The sequence below is a fragment of the Stegostoma tigrinum genome, chromosome 33, assembly GCF_030684315.1.
Source record: "Stegostoma tigrinum isolate sSteTig4 chromosome 33, sSteTig4.hap1, whole genome shotgun sequence".
Taxonomy (NCBI): Eukaryota; Metazoa; Chordata; class Chondrichthyes; order Orectolobiformes; family Stegostomatidae; genus Stegostoma; species Stegostoma tigrinum.
The window spans coordinates 15,217,112-15,239,328 of NC_081386.1; the positions used below are offsets into that span (position 1 = coordinate 15,217,112).

At 42.3% G+C, this 22,217-nt stretch overlaps 1 protein-coding gene across 9 annotated transcripts in view; it reads right to left on the minus strand.

The window, feature by feature from the left end:
- Positions 1 to 1,876: 1,876 nt before the first annotated feature.
- Positions 1,877 to 22,217, minus strand: part of rab27a (RAB27A, member RAS oncogene family) — a 114,883-nt gene continuing 94,542 nt past the window's right edge. For all 9 annotated transcript variants that reach the window (XM_048563055.2, XM_048563051.2, XM_048563052.2 and 6 more), the window contains 3 exons: positions 20,532 to 20,635; positions 16,544 to 16,667; positions 1,877 to 3,236 (listed from right to left, as the gene is read on the minus strand). In XM_048563055.2, the coding sequence (XP_048419012.1) occupies positions 3,035 to 3,236; positions 16,544 to 16,667; positions 20,532 to 20,635 (430 nt within the window). In that variant the 3' untranslated portion in view covers positions 1,877 to 3,034. The remainder of the gene's footprint in view (positions 3,237 to 16,543; positions 16,668 to 20,531; positions 20,636 to 22,217) is intronic.

Below are 22,217 nucleotides of genomic sequence, written 5' to 3' on the forward strand. Positions count from 1 at the left end.
GTTTGTGACGGATTGAGGGGTTGCCATAATACAGTGTTAATTTTACTGACCAAACAGTAAACAGGCTGAGAAGTGACATAAGAATCCAGCAGTTGGAGATCAGTGAGTTGAGAATAGATAACTTTGCCAGCACTGAATCATTGCCTTGAGAGAAGGGGCCAAGATTAACATCAAGTTGTCTGCTGTGTGGTGTGTTATTCAGCAGTTAAAAGGTAGACTGGAAAGTTGTGGGTTGGAAAAAGATTCATTAGAACTGAAATCTTTATGCTGCAGAGAAATTTGTACATACGTTCGAGTTGCATTGGTCAAATATCACCTTGAAGGGTATCATGAGCCAAGGGACCTGGTTTGATCAGCCCAGAAGATCCTGGATCCACAAGATAAACAAATCAACACGTTGAATTTGTGAATTGCACCATTCCTCAACTATGGAAATGTTTAATGTCAGTCTTTAGTACCCACTAAACATTGTAGGCTATCATGCTAAATTAGTTATCCTTTTAGCTGTTCTTGCTCTGGAGTTGAGAGTCTAAATCCATTCCACCTGACAAATTACAAAATGATTTGTCAATCACACTGATGAGTTACAATGAATAATCTTTTACCTAATCCGTTCAGTTAATCAACAGAACAAAAAGTGTGTTGAAATATAATGCCACTTGTTGTGCTGGAACAAAATAAACTGCTAGTTATTTTCCAACAGTTTCCAAAAAGTCTGGTCAACCAAAAAAATTTCACAATTAACATTTCCAGGAATTTAATAGCGTATATAATTCTAAGTTTTCTTTTTATTCGTGCATGGGGTGTGGGTATTGTTGGCTGGGCAGCATTTATTGCCCGTCCCTAGTTGCCCTTGAGAAGGTGGTGGTGAGCTGCCTTCTTGAACCACTGAAGTCCACATGCTGGAGGTAGACCCACAATACCATCAGGGAGGGAATTCCAGGATTTTGATCTAACAACAGCAAAGGGACAGTAATAATATTTCCAAGTCAGGATGGAGAGTGGCTTGGAGGGGAACTTGTAGGTAGTGGTGTTCCAATGTATCCATTGCTGTTGTTCTTCTGGATCATAGTAAGGAGCTTTGGTGAGTTTCTGCAGTACATTTTGAAGATGGTACACAATACTGCTACTGGGTATCAATGCTGGAGAAACTGAACACTCGTGGGTACAATGACAGGCAGGTGACTTGCTTTGGTGTCAAGCTTTGAGTGTTGTTGGAGCCACACTCATCCATGGATGAAGCAACTGACAATGGTTGGGCTTAAGACACTGACAGCACACCAATTTGCAGTTTTGCTTTTTCTCCCCAGCAACAGAATTCAGAACAATTTAACCTCAGTTATTCTTGCCCTTTATTAATCTGATTATTTGGGCAAACACTGTTTTCTATGTGATTCATTTCAGGGTATAGTCATTAGGGATCAAATCTTCAAATTATTGTCATTCAGTTAATGCTTCAACAGATCAATTAACATGTCATGTATCAGATCCAGGGGGAGGTGGTAGGAGCAGATGCAATTGTAGCATTTAAGAGGCATTCAGACAGACAAATGGACATGCAGGGAATAGAGGGAGACAGACCACATGCAGGTAGAGGGGATCAGTTTCGAATGGCATTGTGGTTGGCACAGACATGGTAGGTCAAAAGGACCTGTTCCTGTGCTGTACTGTCCTGTGTTCTTTACCTGAACCAGGGCAATAAATGGCTGGAGAGAATCATGGTTATGTTTGTGAATGTTCACTCACAACAAGAAAATGAATGGTGCAGAGCACAGGAAACAGAAGGACTCAGTCCCATTCCTCTCTCCATTAAATTCCATCACAGATTCAGCTTCATTACACAAATACTACCAATTCAAGTACGTACAAACCAAAATACAGAACCGTGAGAGGATTTTATTTTATTAGAAAGGATATTCTGACCATATTTTCAGAACAAGACTTTTCCTTAAAACATTGTAAACAGATACATTGAGAAAAATACAATAATTTGTATCAAATTTAATTACATCTACATTCCAGAATCTTCTAATGCAATGGAAACAATTTAGTATTTCTGAAATTCTGAACTGCAGTACACATTGATTTGTCACACTGAATTAGACCTCTGTTCCCCATTTACTAAAGTGCTCGCTGACCTTTATTTCAGTAACCCAACATGTACCAAATCAAGTCAAAATACCTTAGCAAATAAAAAGTCTATTCTTTTTCCTTAAAGGCAAACAATGTTTTCATCAAATAGGAGGAGTTTATTGAATAAACTCCACCTGGAATCTAATCTGTTAAATCAAGTATTTGGCAGGTTTTAAACAATTTGGCATCACTCCAGTGTAAAAATTTGACAATGCACCAGTAGTAGTTTAGGCACATACCTGTAATGAAGTTAAAAACAGTTCTTCAGGGTAAAAAAGAAACCTAATACACAACTTGTCCGTCTACATATGGTTTACTAGAATCATAAGAACCAGAGATTAGCACTAAAACCATAAATAAATGAATCCCACACCAAGTGAGAAGGTTATATTTTCAGAAGAAGCCCCAATATTTGAAATAGAAAATGGAGAAAAAGAAGAGCGAGAGGTTACAAACATATGATGTACCCTGAAGACCCATGTAAAACGTGAGCTGTATGAGGAGGGGATGACATTCAGCATTGGGTGTTTGGATTTCTTTTTGACTGCTGATTTTTTGCCACTGCTGGGCCCATGTCATACTCAGTAATTTTACTGAGCTGCAATGGCTTATCTGTCACTTGTAAATGCGAGATCTTGCAGTAACCCAGAATAAAACTGCTGCTGGTACTCAGCCCGCCCTGACTTTCTGTACACACAGAAGAGTACACTAATTCACACAAGGCATCAGAAAGACCTCTTATATTTTTCTTTTAGACAAGTCCACAAATAAGCAATTTCTTCATTTGTTCTCATTATACCAAAATATTAGTTTTGGGAGGGGATGGCATGCATTGGGTTTTAAGGGGGAAAAAAAAAGTGTTTAGCTTTATTATTAATAAAAGTTTTGACCATAGGTCAATCTAGCAAGCACATTTGCTTTTGTCTGGGTCTGCTGCATTTAGATGCTCAGTGGAGCTGTGGCCATTGGATCTTACAACCCCTTCAGGTATCCAAGATTTGTCCACACACCGTTCCATGCGTTTCATGATGAGCTCCAGCAGAGTTTCCACCGCTTTATTCACATTGGACGCCGTTGCTGCACTTGTCTCAAAGTAGGGCAGTCTGTGAAGAAAGTAGGTTGTCAGCAAGGCATAAATGGAGAGAGACAAACTATACATAATTAGTGCAAGCCAGCAATCACAAGCAAATATGGCAGTACTAAAACCTTTAGACATACTAATTAAACCAACCCCATCAATGTATTAGCTTTACCAGCAAACAAAATCCTTTTAAGCTTTAATGTTGCTCAACTGCATCTGAACACAAGCTTCTCCATGAGCTACCATTATCTCCAATAACATTAAACACTTATTAACGGCTCAGGATAATCAACAGCCATTAAAGAAATAAGGACACGAATGATGAGAAGTAGGAATTGTGGGATCTTGTGGCAAGCCCCTATCTCTGTGTCAGAAGAATTGGATTCAAATCCGACTGGCTCCAGAGGCGTGTGAATAACATCTCTGCACTTGTTCGTAAAAATACCTAGAAACAACAGCAACTTCCAAACAGTCTAGAGATTTCTACTTTTTCAACAGTTTCCTTATTTAATGTTAATGCGTGTACATAATTTACACAGTTACATGATTAGTCTATCCTTTGATGAGTTATAATTTAGAATTAGAATTAGCTTTATTGTCATATGTACTCAAACGAGTGCCGTGGAAACTGTACAAATCATCACCTACGGCAGGTACCAAAGCCCCTAGGTACAGCTTCTTCAGTTGTAGTTCTTAGAAAAATAGACAAGTGAAAATCTAGCATTGCAGATTTCAGGAATATATTATAGAAACAGAGAGGGTAAGAAAAGTTCAGAACAATGGTCTTCCAACCCAGTCCATGCTGGCACCTAACACATACAAAACTGTAGATGAGGAAATGGAGACATTCAGCTGGTCATGTCAGGATTCTGCCATTTCTCTCTCATCTGTTTAAACGCTTGATGCGTCCAATGCCCAAACATGGTGCAGAATTCGTTGGACTATCAAGCTGTGTCCGAATGAAAGGACAGCACCACGAGAGAGTGTAACCCTGGAGTACAACACATCCTACCTCACAATGATTATTCCTTGAGGAACATTCACAAATTCATCAATGATAACCCAAGTTTCTAACTAATAGTTGTGTTGACATCAAGCACTGTGCAAGTGAAGCAATGATGTGGTTATATATTGGCTGCTAACATTCCAGGCTCTTGCTTATAAAGTAAATCTTCATTTTAGTCTGAGGATACACTTCAAAGTAAACTCTGCCTTTCAATGAGCACATCAAATGAGATTGGGCACCTAAGGTGCATGATATCATAGAGTTATAGAATCCCTACAATGTAGAAGCAGGCCATTTGGCCCATCGAGTCCACACCAACCCTCTGAAGAGCATACAGCAGGCTAAGTGTTCAGGAAGATTTGGGTGCCATTGTGCAAGAAGCAAAGTTGATGACAGCAAACAAGTAGAAAGGCAAACAGCATGTTGCAAGAAGACTAGTGTACAAAAATAAGAAAATCCTGCTACAGTGGTATTGGGCTTTGCTGAAATCACACATTGTGAGCATTCCATAATCTCATGAAGTATAGAGTGAATCCTGGAAGGAGAATATTGTCCTACAAGGTGAAGTTGAATAAGTTGGGTCTATACTCTCCGGAGGTTTTGAAAAACAAGAGATGACCTAGTGGTGGTACAGTGGCTCAGTGGTTAGCACTACTGCCTCACAGTGCTAGAGACAGAGGTTCAATTCCAATCTTGGGTGACTGTGTGGACATTTTCCAAGTCCATGGTTTTCTCCAGATGCCCCAGTTTCCTTCCACAATCAAAGACATGCAGGTTTGGCGGACAGGTCATGCTAAATTGCCCATACTGTCCAGAAATGTGCAGGCTAGGTGGATTTGCCAAGGGAAATGCAAGGGAATAGGGTAGGGGGTTGGGTCTGGGTGGGGTGCTTTCCAGAGGGTCAGTATGGGCTGAATGGCCTGCTTCCACAGGGATTCTATGATTGCGGGAGGACAGACAACAGTTACTTCCCCCCAGCCTGTGAGCTCTGCAATGCAGGAACATAGACTCAGGATAAGGAATGGATTAATTCAGATGGAGGTGAGGAGTGATTACTTCACTCTTTGAAGGTGTAAAATGGACACTCTGCATGCAACTGAAGTAAATTCTGAAATTAAAATTGGAATAATCTTCACTCAGAATTTTTCCAATTTGTTGCCTTAGAGACAGGCAGCTCCATTACAGAGATTCTCCCCAAGGCAAGGAAAGAGATTTTTTTGATCTCTTGGGGAATAAATGGATGTGGGGAGCAAGTGCAAAGTGCAGATGACCAGCCAGCATCACCCTGAACAGCAACATAGACTCATGGACCATTCGGACTACACCTGTTCCGAGGAAAAGTGGTTTGCAGTCAGAAAGGAGTTCATTCACGGGCTGCATTAAAAGGTGCAAATGTCGGTTCATAAAATACTTCATCAGCTCGTGGAATTGACCTTTTGTTTCTGCAGAAAAGTAACTGCATTAAGGAATACTTCAGTTTAGCCATTTTAATAATTATGGTGACAACTGACTGAATTTTCCACAGCGTGAATGACTCTAAATCTCCTTGAAACTGTGCACTTTCTTGGGTTGATCAGATCTTGACATGGTTAGTACTCTAAATGCTCACAGAGCATTCAGCAATGAGCTGTAGAGCCTTCTCAGCAACCAGGCACTCATGCACACGATTATTATTTGATTAATATACCATATTGATGATAGAATCTCAAACGAGCAACAAAAAGACAATGAATCTTAAAAACAAATGGAAATGTTCAACTACAGAGATATGCATGAGTATCATCGTGTATTTCCATTTGAAGGAAATTCACATTTCAATATGACAGATTTTCAGACAGGCTGGAACTTTTGAACTGAATCAGTGACAAATCTGTTCTATTCCCCAGAATCACAATAGTTTTAAGTGCCCCATTCCTTACCCCAGAGGGAAGTAACCAGGTATTTTAGGTTTTATTTAAAAAAAAGGGTAATGCAAAAAATGAAGACTTCTTTGAGAGCTGGACTTTCAGAAACAAGAGATGTACAAGATCCCATCTCACTATAGATACTGGATCATTGTTTTATACAAATCATATGCAAGATGCCTGAATAGTACGGTGTACTTCAGTTCAGTTTTTGTTTAGGTCTCTTAACAGCTATGCCAGCTGCTGGAATTTAACAGAATTTCTCTCTCCTGAATACTGTCATAAGAAATGTCACTTGGATGAGATTTAATTTAGATCTTCCCTGATGGTTCAATTCATTCCCATTAATTTCCATTTCCTCCTTCAATTCTTGTTTGAAACTTAGGCCATTTATAGCTCCTGTAAAATGATTCAGTGCAATTCACCATTTCTGTGGATGCTCCTTTTGCCTCAGCAATGAAAGAAAGTGAACTTCAGAAAGTATTCCACATGTACCCTCTTCATGGAACGTTGAGGTTTCAAACTCACTGGCTCATTTTCCTTCCACTTTTTCGATAATAGCAACATTCATTTGTAGGTCAATTGCTCACGCCCATTAAAAAAAAAATCAGCACCCACCTTTGCATTGGGGTTTAGTTATTTGGAATTCCCCGTAGTATAGTGAAGCCAGTGAGGAAGCAAATGAGACAGAACTGCATACACTAAACCATAATGGGAGGTTGTTAAATTGAAGAAATGCTCCAGTTAGGACATTGTCCAGCTCTGGTCCAACAGACATGATTAGAGAAATGGAGATTGGAATCCTGGAGCCAGTCCAGAGAACAGGATTAATTATTCATGCGGACCTTTTCTGCTTGAAGCAAATGTATTTCTTCATCCAGATTTACATTGTGGGATCAGTAGAAAGAAATCTCTCATTGATTCCACATCAACTGGCGCAGCAACACAAAATTAATCGATGGAATCTCACTGCCCTTCAGTTGCTCTTAATCACTGAAAACCAAATAAAAGCCCAGGTCAACGTTCCCCATGCATTTAAGGAGGATGGGCGGGGTGAGGCCGTTACTTTAACTGAGGAAGGGCTCCTGTTCAAAGTTAGAACAGCTTACATGCACACAAACACAGACATATATATATATATATATATATATATATATACACACACACACAAACTACTTTTTGCATCTGAACATATACAGCAAATATATGTTTATGTACATGTGCATGCACATTTCACAATGACAAGCTTCAGGTCTATCTAAAGCTACAGCACCTTGCTCTGTCGAGAACAAGTTCATAAAATCAGTTTTCCACATGCAACTATTGAAGTTAAAAATGTAATTGGATTAGCCAAAATGTTACTGTTGATGAGACAGTAGGAACTGCAGATGCTGGAGAATCTGAGATAACAAGGTGTTTAGCTGGTGAACAGAGGAGCAGGAAAGCTGCTGTTTTGGGCCTAAACCCTTCTTCAGAAATTGGGGAGAGGAAGGGAGTTCTGAAATAAATAGGGAAAGGGGGGAGGCAGATAGAAGATGGAAAGAGGAGAAGGTAGGTGGAGAGGAGACAGACAGGTCAAAGAGGCAGGGATGGAGCCAGTAAAGGTGAGTGTAGGTGGAGAGTTAGGGAGCAGATAGGTCAGTCCAGGGAGGACGGACAGGTCGAGGTGTCAGGATGAAGTTAGTAGGTAGGAGGGAAATAGGTGGGAAGGAAGGACAGGTTAGGGAGGCAGGGACGAGCTGGGCTGATTTTGAGACGCAGTAGAGGGAGGGGAGATTTTAAAGCTTGTGAAGTCCACATTGATACCATTGGGCTGCAGGGTTCCCAAGCGGAATATGAGTTGCTGTTCCTGCAACCTTCGGGTGGCATCATTGTGGCACTGCAGGAGGCCCAGGATGGACATGTCGTCTAAGGAATGGGATGAGGAGTTGAAATGGTTCGCGACTGGGAGGTGCAGTTGTTGCGTGCAAACCGAGGAGGTGTTCTGCAAAGTGGTCCCCAAGCCTCCGCTTGGTTTCCCCGTGTAGAGGCGGCCACAACGGAAACAGCGGATGCAGTATACCACGTGGGCAGATGTGCAGGTGAACATCTGCTTGATGTGGAAAGTCTTCTTGGGGCCTGGGATGGAAGTGAGAGATGAGGTGTCACGCTTCCGGAGAGAAGTGAAGTGGTCACCTCGGAAAGCAAATAAGGGTGGGGAGGGAAAAATGACTTTGGTGGTGGGGTTGGATTGCAGATGGCAGAAGTGTCGGAGGATGATGCACTGGATCCAGAGGTTGGTGGGGTAGTACGAGAGAACGAGGGGGCTTCTGTTTTGGTTGTTATTGCGAGAGGTGGGGGTGTGCTGAGGGATGAGTTGCAGGAAATGCGGGAGACACAATCAAAGGCATTCTCGACCACTGAGAGAGGTTGGTGGGGAGAAGTTGCGGTCCTTAAAACCGATATCGGTTTCAAGCCCACCGACTCCCACAGCTACCTAGAGAATACAGCACCTCCCACCTACTTTCCTGCAAAAATGCTATCTCCTATTCCCAATTCCCTCGCCTCCACCGCATCTGCTCCCAGGATGAGGCATTCCACTCCCGCACTTCAGATGTCCTCGTTTCTCAAAAAAATCACAACATCCCCCATTCAGTTGTCAAGAACACCTTCAACCGTGTCTCCTACATTTCCTGCAACTCATCCCTCATACCCCTTCCCCGCAATAAAAACCAAAACAGAATCCCCCTCTTCCTCACGTACCACCCCACCAACGTCCGGATCCAACGCATCATCCTCCAACACTTTCACTATCTGCAATCCGACCCCACCACCAAAGACATTTTTCTCTCCCCACCCTTATCTGCTTTCAAGAGGGACCACTCTCTCCGTAACTCCCTTGTCCGCTCTACACTGCCCCCCACAGACCCACCACACCCGGCACCTTTCCCTGCAACCACAGGAAGTGCTGTACCTGCCCCTACGCCTCCTCCCTTCACCCCCATCCCAGGCCCCAAGACTTTCCACATCAAGCAGATGTTCACCTGCACATCTGCCAATGTGGTATACTGCATCCACTGTTCCCGTTGTGGCCTCCTCTACATCAGGGAAACCAAGCAGAGGCTTGGGGACTGCTTTGTTGCAGGACGGTTGCGGGAACAACAATTCATATTCCGCTTGGGAACGCTGCAGTCCAATGGTATCAATGTGGACTTCACAGGCTTCAAAATCTCCCCTCCCCCTACCACATCTCAAAACCAGCCCAGCTCATCCCTGCCTCCGTAACGTGTCCTTCCTCCCGACTATCCCCTCCTCCAAACTTCATCTCCTACCTACTAACCTCATCCCGCCCCCTTGCCCTATCCGTCCTCCCTGGACTGACTTAACTCCCCACCTACACTCACCTTTACTGGCTCCATCCCCGCCTCTTACTTGTTTATCTCCTCTATCCATCTTCTATCCACCTCCCCCTCTCTCCCTATTTATTTCAAAACCCACTTCCCCTCCCCCATTTCTGAAGAAGGGTCTAGGCCCAAAACGTCAGTTTTCCTGCTCCCCTGATGCTGTTTGGCCTGCTGTGTTCATCCAACTCTACACCTTGTTAACTCATATTACTGTTGATAATAAATAGTTTGAAACTTTGGCCTCTTATTTTACAACCCGAATAATAACATACTTTTACTGTACTGGAATCCTTGCACTTAAAAACTGTCCAGTATGCAAGAATGTCTTCCATATTCCCCACATTGATGGCATGCCTGGGTAACTCACGATCAAACATGGGGACAAGCAGGAAATGAAATTTAATAAGGAAAATTCTTCGATATTTGGCTGGAAGGTCTGTCCACCTGCTGTACATTAAGTTCAGAGGCCAACGTAATCGGAGAATTACTTCCACAACAAAAGTTGTTGGTCTCCTCTCTAGGTAATGCAGTCATTTGTCACAAGCTTTTAAGAGCACAGTACAAAAATCACAAAAGTGGTCTCATTTGCAACTGTTTCAGAGATAGTAGGAACTGCAGATGCTGGAGAATCCGAGATAACAAGGTGTAGAGCTGGATGAACACAGCAGGCCAAGCAGCAGAGGAGTAGGACGGCTGACGTTTCGGACCTAGACTGGAGGTGGTCTAGGCCTGAAACGTCAGCTTTTGCGCTCCTCTGATGCTGATTGGCCTGCTGTGTTCATCCAGCTCCACACCTTGTTATCTCGGATTCTCCAGCATCTGCAGTTCCCATTATCTAAAATCACATATAATCCATTTAGATGAGATACCAATATCTACATGTGTAATCAGTTTAATCATAATACAGCAAATTCACTTTGCAGTAAACTCTCATGTTGAATCACTTCAAATCTCCAAAAAAATAAGTAATTAACGGTGACAGGTTCACTAAAAAAAGAAATTCTCTTTTTGACTTTGTCAATCCAATAAAATGGAAGTCTTATTGAGGCACAGGTTTTTCATTCAGGTTTAGAAAGCCCTTGTACCAATTTAAATTTTAATAAATTTGGAAGTACACATAATAAGAAGCAAATTGTGAATGTCAGATTAAAGCACTTTTTTAAAAACAAAAAACAGTGTTAACAAGAAGACAATTAATTAAATGTTCACATTCAGGAAAATCTCTCAGGAGCTGAAGAACATTCCCCCCATAGTTGGGAATAAATTGTATTCAATGATTTCTCATTTAAAAGAAACTACTTTACTTTAGTTCCTTCATGGCACATTGGCATCGCGGGCTGGGCCCAGAATTTATTACCCATCCCTGGTTGCCCTTGAGCAGGTGGTGGACAAGCTGCCTTCTTGAACTGCTGCAGTCCACATGCTGTACATTAACCAACAATGCCATTATGGAAGGAATTCCAGGCTTCTGACTCAATGAGACTGAAGGAACGGCAATATATTTCCACGTCAGGATGGTTTTGGCTGGGGTTGGGGAGGGTGCGGTGGCTTGCAGGAGTTGGGTTTCCCATCCTGCCCTTGACCTCCTAGATGGTGGTGGTTGTACGTTTGGAAGGTGCTGTCCAAGGAGACATGGAGAATTTCTGTCATGCAACTTGTAGATATGCACACATTTTGACGCCTTAGAAATGTGAACTGTATTCTACTCAATGTACACTGCATATAGTCAGACCTCGATGACATTCAAGTTTAGGTTGATAAGTGGCAAGGAATACGTGCACACAGAGTGCCAGACAATGAACATCTCCAGTGAGAGAGAATCTAATCATCATCCCTTGACATTTGGCGCCATTGCTCTTTTTCCTCGTTCATACTGTCATGAGAATATTTTTGAAGAGTTTGAATTTCCTATGTTTGAGGGCATGGATCTCTTCAAAAGCACCAAATACCAATGAACCTTTTATTGTGCACCAATGGGCACATTGCTGGCATTTTCGAACAAAGACTCGAGGCAAGAATGTCAAAATCATTTACAAATTGTTATCAACTAATGAGACTCACTCCTGTCAACTAACCAACATTTACATCAGTGGTCACTTATCCATGCATTGAGATAACAAGGTCTAGAGCTGGATGAACACAGCAAGCTGAGCAACATCATAGGAGCAGGAAGGCTGACGTTTCGGGCCTAGAAGGGTCTAGACCTAAAACATCAGCCTTCCTGCTCCTCTGATGCTGCTTGGCCTGCTGTATTCATCCAGCTCTACACCTTGTTATCTCGGATTCTCCAGCATCTGCAATTCGTATTACCACTCATCCGTGCATTGTTCAGATACACGGAATCATACACTCCAAGCTTTCCTGCAACAATCCATGTTAAAAAGGGTTTTTATATAATGTTCCAGCCCTGACAAGATGCAAGCTCTTTTCCCCTCCCTGTCCAGGAGAGAGATTTTATACATTAATTCTCCACCCTGCATCCAACACCAATTGCTGGGGAAATCAGTATGAAAGTTGAGCAACTTTGGACCCATCCTTGCAAGAAAGTGCTCAGTATGGGTCAGCAAGTTTGCAGACGACACAAAGGTCGGAGGTGTCGTTGACAGTGTAGAGGGCTGTTGTAGGCTGCAGCGGGACATTGACAGGATGCAGAGATGGGCTGAGAGGTGGCAGATGGAGTTCAACCTGGATAAATGCGAGGTGATGCATTTTGGAAGGTCGAATTTGAAAGCTGAGTACAGGATTAAGGATAGGATTCTTGGCAGCGTGGAGGAACAGAGGGATCTTGGTGTGCAGATACATAGATCCCTTAAAATGGCCACCCAAGTGGACAGGGTTGTTAAGAAAGCATATGGTGTTTTGGCTTTCATTAACAGGGGGATTGAGTTTAAGAGTCGTGAGATCTTGTTGCAGCTCTATAAAACTTTGGTTAGACCGCACTTGGAATACTGCGTCCAGTTCTGGTCGCCCTATTATAGGAAAGATGTGGATGCTTTGGAGAGGGTTCAGAGGAGGTTTACCAGGATGCTGCCTGGACTGGAGGGCTTATCTTATGAAGAGAGGTTGACTGAGCTCGGTCTCTTTTCACTGGAGAAAAGGAGGAGGAGAGGGGACCTAATTGAGGTATACAAGATAATGAGAGGCATAGATAGAGTTGATAGCCAGAGACTATTTCCCAGGGCAGAAATGGCTAGCACGAGGGGTCATAGTTTTAAGCTGGTTGGTGGAAAGTATAGAGGGGATGTCAGAGGCAGGTTCTTTACGCAGAGAGTTGTGAGAGCATGGAATGCGTTGCCAGCAGCAGTTGTGGAAGCAAGGTCATTGGGGTCATTTAAGAGACTGCTGGACATGTATATGGTCACAGAAATTTGAGGGTGCATACATGAGGATCAATGGTCGGCACAACATTGTGGGCTGAAGGGCCTGTTCTGTGCTGTACTGTTCTATGTTCTATGTTCTATCTCCTCAATATCTCCCAAGCATGAGCTGGTATAACACCAGCTCTCAAACAGATTGCTCAACAGCATACTATCCTAGTGACTCAAAATGCCTACATCCCCTCACCATCTCCCTCCTTGTGCACATTCCTTTTACAAACTGTATTATTTATCAGAGAATTGGTAAATATGGCAGAGAACCAACATGTTATCCTTCAGTCAATACAACCATTCCCCTTTCCCCCATGACAGCACAGGGTCAATTTGGAAAGAGGAACAATGTTAATTAGAGAGAACAGAACACAGCATCTACATATGAAAACATTCCTACTTTAAATTCATAGTGAACTTTACAGAACACAGAAAAGGCATTGTTTGCAGTAGTATAGCGATGGCTGAAGACCTCCATCAAATGAGGGATAGAAACCAATTCCATCCATTGCAAGCAATGCTGAGAAAGAGATACTTACACCAAATGTACATGGCATTCAATTCCATTCTACCATTCCCAAAAGGCCAGTAAAAAGGCAATTCCTCCGAGAGAGGATTTTTCTGAAGAAGGGTCTAGGCCCAAAACGTTGGCTTTCCTGCTCCTTTGGCCTGCTGTGTTCATCCAGTTCTACACCTTGTTATCTCTTTCCTCAGAGAGACACAGCAGGATTGTCAAGACTGGTTTACTAAAATCAAACACTACGAGATTCTCACTGCAGTAACATTTCAGATATTCTATTTAAGAAATCATTCATTCAACACAAGCTCAACATATAGTTCACCTCCTTTCAAATACGAATTACACTGTGCTTTACTTCCCTCCCACAATGGCAAGAAACACTGAAAAAAAAATCACAACAGAAAAGCCTAAGGATCAGCTGCTGGGCCTGCTGTGTTCATCCAGCCTCACATTTCATTATCTTGGATTCTCCAGCATCTGCAGTTCCCATTATCACAGGCACTGAATTGCCAGCAGCACAGGTTAACTGTTCTTTCCTTAAAAAACTAGCAAGCTATGTATTATTCATTAATGTGCAATTATTCCTATTCTGCTACTACAAAAAACTTCACAAATGATACAACTGTACAATATACTTATCTACTCGATTGGAATCGGGCACTAGAAAAATAACCGATAGCTGACATTATCACTGAAAAATTGCAGCTAAGGCTGATGAGGTGTAATACAAGTGAATTGTTTGCACCCTGCTTTTTGATGATCACGAATCAGTCAGGAGTAGCAGCGGTGTTATGAACAGTAAGGAAAGGGGACAATCAACTCTCCTCTACTAACACTCTACCAGTTATTCCAATTTATTTTTTTTTCTTTGTGGCACACAGCTATCACACTTCAATTAAAACAGTGAGCCAGACCAAAATGAAGAAGCCAATTGCAAACAAAAAATTGGTCCCTACTAGCAAGTAGAAAAATAAGAAGAAATAGGCTTTACTGGCCATGTATACTCAAGTACAGGAGTACAGTTAGAAGTTTACAATGTCACCTTTCAATGCACCATCTTAGGTACAGACATTTGGGTACAAAATCTTAGGTTAAAAAACAGAAATATAAAGATATAAGAAGTTCAACATTACAGTTTATTTCAGTGTAAAGAAGCAAATAAGAAATAAAGTTAAAAGTTCCAAATTACGATCCTTCTTTAGCCACGCTGCCTTTTCCTACAAGGACACAATCTCTCTCCCTCCTGGCTCAATTTCTCGATCTTCTGCACTGCCATTCACCATCAAGAGCACACAAGCATGAGAGAGCACACAAGCACCAACACGAGAGATAGAATGTACAAGTGACAGCAACATTGAAATATAGTTAATTTGTGTATTCCTAAATCTAGCCCCATTGTCCTTTCAAGTTGAACGCTTCCAAGTGATTCTTTCATGTTCCAATTGTGCATTTTATCATACAATTGTGAATTAAACAGAATATATAATCTTTGCAATGTTAACTTAATTTGTTTCAATGCCTTTGAAACAGTAATTTTAGTGGAGACAAATCTTTCACTGGTTTCACTAAGCTTGTCTGAATCTGTGATCACATGATCATGGGAGCCATTTCAGATCAGTGTTTTTCTCTTTTAAAATCATTTTCTTCACAAAAGGACCCTGGTATTAAATGATATAAATCAAATACCAATTGTTCAACATCATAACAAGGAACAACATTTCAAATGTGTCGTGACTGAGGAGGTCAGCCAGCTAGACCTCATAGAATATGAGTTCCCCGATTGAGGCTGTTAATCTGGTCCAATCAGGGAGCCCTGACTGATATAAGAACAGGAGTGGCAGGAGGTTCTGCTCACTCAGAGCTAGCTGTCAGCTGGATCAGTGTCAAGGACTCTCCACGTGTAAATAACGGGTGACTTGGCGATGGGATACCAGCCTCTCAAAAACATCCTCTTAAATAAAACCAATTTGAATAATGGTTGGTAGCTTTCATGAACTTGTGGACAGAAAAACAATAGACCAACATGTGAGATCAAGAACTGAAATAAAAGCCCAGGATAGGTTCCACAATAGACTCACAATGTAATTAGCTTGTTGACTTCTGAACATCCAAAAACCTTAATCTTTTTGCAACAAATTCTCTTCTTAGACAATAGACAATAGGTGCTGGAGTAGGCCATTCGGTCCTTCAAGCCAGCACCACCATTCATTATGATCATGGCTGATCATCCACAATCAGTATCCTGTTCCTGCCTTGTCCCCATAACCCTTGATTCCACTATCTGTAACAGCTCTATCCATTTCTTTCTTGAAAGTATCCAGAGAGTTGGCCTCCACTGCCTTCTGGGGCACAGCATTCCATATATCCACCACTCTCTGGGTGAAGAAGTTTTTCCTCAACTCTGTTCTAAATGGCCTACCCCTTATTTTTAAACTGTGTCCTCTGGTTTTGGACTCACCCATCAGCGGAAACATGCGTCCTGCCTCGAGTGTCCAATCCCTTAATAATCTTATACGTCTCAATCAGTTCCCCTCTCATCCTTCTAAACTCAAGTGTATTCAAGCCCAGTCGCTCCAATCTTTCAACATATGATAGTGCCGCCATTCCAGGAGTTGACCTTGTGAACCTACGCTGCACTCCCTCAATAGCAAGAATGTCCTTCCTCAAATTTGGAGACCAAAACTGCACACAATACTCCAGGTGTGGTCTCACCAGGGCCCTGTACAGCTGCAGAAGGGCCTCTTTGCTCCTATACTCAATCCCTCTTGTTACGCAGGCCAGCATGCTATTAGCTTTCTTCACTGCCTGCTGTACCTGCATGTTTGCTTTCATTTTTCTTCCACTTACAGAAATAATTTCTTTAAAAGCAGGTATTCCGACTAATTCTTTCAAACTAATTCTTTCTGACTGACGCAATGAGAAAGAAATGGATGCACAACTATTGGACCAAATCATATGCACTACAATGCTATGCTTGACTGTTTAACCTGCAAATGTGACTACAGTGGCCTTTTGGAACACACTGCTTGAGATAATCTTATGGGATTTTGTGGCCACATTTGACTCTTAATAAAATTCAATCATAAACACAGGATCTTGCCATTAGTTAAATGTCAAATATTTCACTGCTTGGGAGGAGAACACTTACCCATATTTCTCTGCCAACTCCTTGGCAGCTTCTTCTTTTACTGCTCTCTGATCCTCTAAGTCACATTTATTGCCGCATAATACAATATCTGGATTTTCACAGTACGCATGCATCTGGAGTTGGCCTGGGGTGAAGCATTTATCAAAAAAGAGAGAAAGACACACAAGTATATTTTATAAAAAAAGATAACATTGTTAAAAAGTGTGAAACATCACAATCCCTCAAGGACAGCATTATAGGTGAGGCATTGAGCAGAGATTGGAGATAATACTAGCAGCAAATCCCCTCCAGTGACTCAGAAATCCCCTGGAAAGGATTACACTGGGATAAAGAAGTACAGTGCTTCAAGTTTATTTCATTTAAAAAAAACATCTGAACCAGAGATCAGTGGATCAGTTGTATTTTAAAGAAGACAAGTCACGCAACAATTCACCCCGGACTTTTACTAAATCTTCAAATGTTAGATTGTGAAACTTGTGAAGACCGTGAAATCCCAGTGTGGTCCAGTTCACTGAAGGGGAAAAGCTGAGGCTGAGCCCTGAGACTTTCAGGATTCTACACCTTGTTGTCAAGTTGCCCTTGTTTAAAAAACCCCACCCGCCAGTCACAAACAAAACACTTTATTTTTTAAAATAAAGAGGGATCTTGTCCAGAAGTAATCCTTATCAAAGTTGTCACTTCTGCTCTTCACTATGGGATTTTACTGAACACTTCAACTCCAGAAGTCACCAACAGTCATGCACCTCCTGCCCTCTGCTGTGCCCCCCCCCACCCCACCCCGGTTTGGAGGCATGAACTCAATCCTTAGGCTCACTCCCAGCCCATGTGTGCAATAATACAGGCAATATCTAATGATGAGACAGAACAGCCAGCCAAATCACCTCAGCATAAAGTCAATGCTAAAATGTCAGTCTGTAATTTTACAGCCTCTCCCTTCGCTAACTTTGGAGGTGGGTTGAGGTCCATACAAATACAACACTTAGCCCACCACTATCATCTACCCACGGCCTACTGAGGCTGGCAAATTGCCAATTAATGCTCATTCAAAACTTAAAACTCTAGCCAACTCTTTTGGTCATTGGGTCAAAGGGCCACTCAAAAGATCTGCAAAAACAAAAGAAAGAAAAGCTTACTATGGAACCATGTTGAACTGAGCAGATAGAAGGACAGCCTTTTGAAAAAAAGTATACCCAGCTATTGTGTAGAAAGATTCAGAAATTCCGGGCACTTTGAGAGTAAAATGGTCAATGAGATTATCATGTAGATTAAAAGGAACAGAAAAAATTAAACAGTAAAAGAAGAGAAAAAGGGCATCAACAGGGTGCCACTGCAGTGTAGGACAACTGGTGGTGGGGGGTTGGGGGGAGGGAGGCGAAGATGGAGGGGTGAAGGAAGTAAGTGTAATTCACACATGTACAGAACAGCTAATGAGCAACAATTTTATACCATCGCACAGGCTAGGGCCACACCATAGCAACAGGAACAAACCAAACCAAACCATTCAGCCCATCAAGCCTGTCCCACCACTCAATCCAATCATGGCTGACTGAACACTTCCCATAAACCTCTCTACACCATTGATAGACTTCTAATTACCAATCTCTACCTTAAAACTGCTCAAAGACTGAGTCTCCACAACCCTCATTGGCAGAGAATTCCAAAGGTTCAAAACTGAGTAAAACAAATTCACCTCATTTTGGATCCAAGCAGTAGCCCCCTTATTTTTAAATTATGCCCCTTCATTCCAAACTCAACCAGGTATGGCGATGTGACTCCTTGGTTAGAACTACTGCCTCACAGCACCAGGGACCCGGATTAGAGTTCACCCTTGCACAACTACGTGCGGTTTGCACATTCTCCCTGTGTCTATCTGGGATTCCTCCAGGTGCTCCAGCTTCCTCCCACAGTCCTATGACGGACAGGTTGGGTGGATTGTCCATAATAAATGGCCAGTGTCCAGGGATGTGCAGAATAGATGGATTAGCCATGGGAAATGCAGGATGATAGGAATAGGGTAGGAGGGGGTGGGTCTGGGTGGGATAGTCCTCAGAGGGTCAGTGTGGAATTGACAGATTGAAATGGTCTATTTCCACACTATAGGGATTCTTTGATTTTATCTACATTTCTCTTATCTATCCCTTTAAGTACTTGAAAAATTTCAATGAGTGCACCTTAATATAAGTCCACTTTGCCCAATCTCTCTGAATAGGGCAGTTCTTCCAGGTCTGTCAGCGCTACAACCTCAAAAACAGCCGAAACCTGGTCAGTATTTAACACACATGCTGAGGAATCAATAAACTGATCAGGGTTTCTGTTATAAAGAAAGTCTCAAAACATTGATTCATAGAGACATAATCATACAACACTGAAACAGACCCTTCGGTCCAAATAGTCCATGCTGAACATAATCCCAAGTAAACTGGTCCCACTCGCCTGCTCCTGGCCCATATACCTCTAATCTTTCCCTATTCATGTACCTGTCCAAATGTCTTGTAAACATTGTAACTGTACGCACATCTACCACTTCCTCTGGCAGTTCATTCCACACGTAAACCATCTGCTGTGTAAAAAATTTGTCTCATGTCTTTTCTAAGTCTCTCTCCCTTTACCTTAAAAATGTGCGATTACTTGCTAAAAAATGGAACAGATGATTGGGTCATAGAGTCACAGTGTCATACAGCACTGAAACAGACCCTTCAGTCCAAATCATCCGCCCCGATCAGACTTCCCAATCCGAGCTAGTCCCATCTGCCAGCATTTGGCCCATGTCTCTCTCTAAGCGTTTCTTATTCATATACCCATCCAGATGCCTTTTAAATGCTGTAATTGTACCCACTTCCACCAATTCCTCTGGCAGCATATTTCATCCACACACCTCCCTCTGCATAAAAAAGTTGCTCCTCAGATCCCTTTTAAATCTTTCCCCTCTCAGTTAAAAACTATGCCCTCTAGTCCTGGACTTCCCCACTCTGCCGGGAGGGGGGTTCCCCTCGACAATTCATGTTTCTGCGCCAATCTTAGAAATTACAAATGAAACCTGAGATCTCTGTAAGAATGCAGCAGATTTCTCTCTCCTGTCCCATCCACTTAAGTGGATGGGAGTATGTCAATCTGAAGTCCACATTCTCACATAGTTAGCAGGTAAAGAAGCCTTGGTCATGCCATTGTTAATTTAGCTAATCTTATGCAAGTAGGAGTCAAAAGTTCCTTAGAAGCAGGCCATTTGGCCCCATCAAGTCCACAATGGCCCACTGAACAGCATCCCATCCTGACCTACCAGTAGGGGAGGCGATGCCCTCGTGATATTATCACTAGACAGTTAATTCAGAGACCTAGATAATTTCCTGGGGACCCAGGTTTGAATCCCACTCCAGCAGATGGTGGAATTAGAATTCGATAAATATCTGGAATTAAGGATATAATGATGACCATGAAGCGACTGTCAGGAAAAACCCATCTGGTTCACTAGGGAAGAAAACGGCCATCCTTACCTGGTCTGATCTACATGTGACTCCAGACCCACAGCAATGTGTGGTTGACTCGTAACTGCTCTCTGGGCTATTAGGGATGGGCAATAAATGCCGCCTTCGCCAGCAATGCCCTCATCCCATGAATGAATAAAGGACCTGCCCTATCAGTAGAACACTGCATTTCCCCGTGGCTAAATCACTTCACCTGCACATCTTTAGGCTGAGAGGGGAAACTGGAGCACCTGGAGGAAACCCACGGAGACACGTGGAGAATGTCTGTGTGGAGCTTGCATAATCACCGGGAGGTTGGAATTGAACCCAGGTCTCTGGTGCTGTGAGGCAGCAAGGATAACCATCAAGCCTCTGGCGTCAGTCTAGATCCCCCATACCAAACATCAACTCTGCATCAGTCCACAGTCATGCTCTGAGATTCAATCAGCCTTGTCAAAACAAAAGAAACTAAAACATATTCTTGAGCCAAGCAAACAGAAACAATTGACGCTTGCAACTACACTTACTTATCCAGTTTCTGACATTGAGGAAGCTTTGCTCATTTGTCAAGTCAAATATCAAAAGAAAACCCATTGCATCTCGAAAGAAGGCAGTCGTTAAGCTGCGGAACCTGCAGTAGAAAAGGAAAAAAAATGAAATTGATTATAACTCAACCTCGCAGGACCTCAAAATGGAAAAACTCATAACCAACTATTGCTGATAAGTGAATAAAACTTCATTTGTACTTATCAAAATTTTATTTGTCACAACAACAAAAGTAAATCCTTTGTGCTGTTGTTTAATAGGAACTTCTATCAAGTCAAGAAAATTAGAGATTGATTCAGAGGTAACTGTGTCCACATTTTGTTGGCAAGTTATTCCCTTTTATTGAAAGCCAATATTCCATTTGCCTTCCCTATTACTCACAACTTGGATACTAGCTTTTTGTGATTCATGTGTGAGGTGTCCCAAATCCTTCTGTTCTGTCATTTTCCGAAGTCCTTCTCCATGTAAATCACATTCAGCTCGCCTATGCTTCCAGGCAAAATGCAAAACCACTTATTTTACCTTTCTCCCCCATCATATTCCATTTGCAAGGCTTCTGCCACTCACTTAACCTTTCTATATTCCTCAGAGGGCTCCTTGGGTCATCCCCACCGCTTGCTCTGCCACATATTTTTGTGTCAACTGCAAGCCTGGCTACAGTTCATTCAATTTCCTAGTCACACATACATTGTAAATAATTGTGGCCCCAGCACTGATCCCTGCGGTGCTCCTCAAGTTAGAGATTGCCATCTTGAAAATGCCCCCTTATCCCAACTTTCTGTCCCCTATTAATTAGCCAATCATCTATCCACGCTAATGTAATACTTATTACATTAGCCAGAAGCGAGTGTGTGGTCCCAAATAATAAATGCCTTCAATTTCAACTCTCCCCTTCTTCAATGTCCTTGGATGCATCCCATCCAGTGCCAGAGCTTTGCCAACGTAAGTACAGAAAGTCTAACAAACACTTCATCCTTATCAACTTTGAACGTTCCTAGCGACAAGTTTCCTCCTGTTAGCATGGTCTAGGTAGCATCTACCTCGTTGGTAAAGATAGAGACAAAATATATAGTAAATACCTTATTCATGTCTTCATCTCCTTTTTTTTAGGTTCCAAAATCAGTCCAATTGGAACTTTTATGGCTGTTTTAGTATTTATAAGCCTATGGAAGACCTTGGGATTCACCACCTCTCACTGCTTTGAAAGTTGGCCTTCAATAGTGAGAAGGTTTGAGCGCAGGAGCAGGGATGTCTTGCAATTGCAGTGGGAATTGGTGAGACCACACCTGGACTACTGTATGCAGACTTAGTCTACTTATTTGAGGAAGGATCTTCTGGTGAGGGAGAGGGTGTAACAAAAGGTCTACCAGGCTGATTCCTGGGATAGCAGGATTAAGGTCTGAAGGGAGACTGGATCTGTTAGGATTATATTCACTGGAGTTTTGAAAAAAGGAGGGGGTGGGCGGGGGGAGTCTCCTAGAAGGCTGTAAAATTCTGACAGGACGAGGTAGAAGGCAAGAAGGATGCCTTCATTGATCAGGGAATCCAGAAGCAAGGAGTCACACTCTTAGAATACAGGGTAGGCCACATAGGACAGAGATGAGAAGAAATTTCTTCATCCAGAGTGGTGAGCCTGTAGAATTCTCTGCCACAGAAAATAGCTGAGG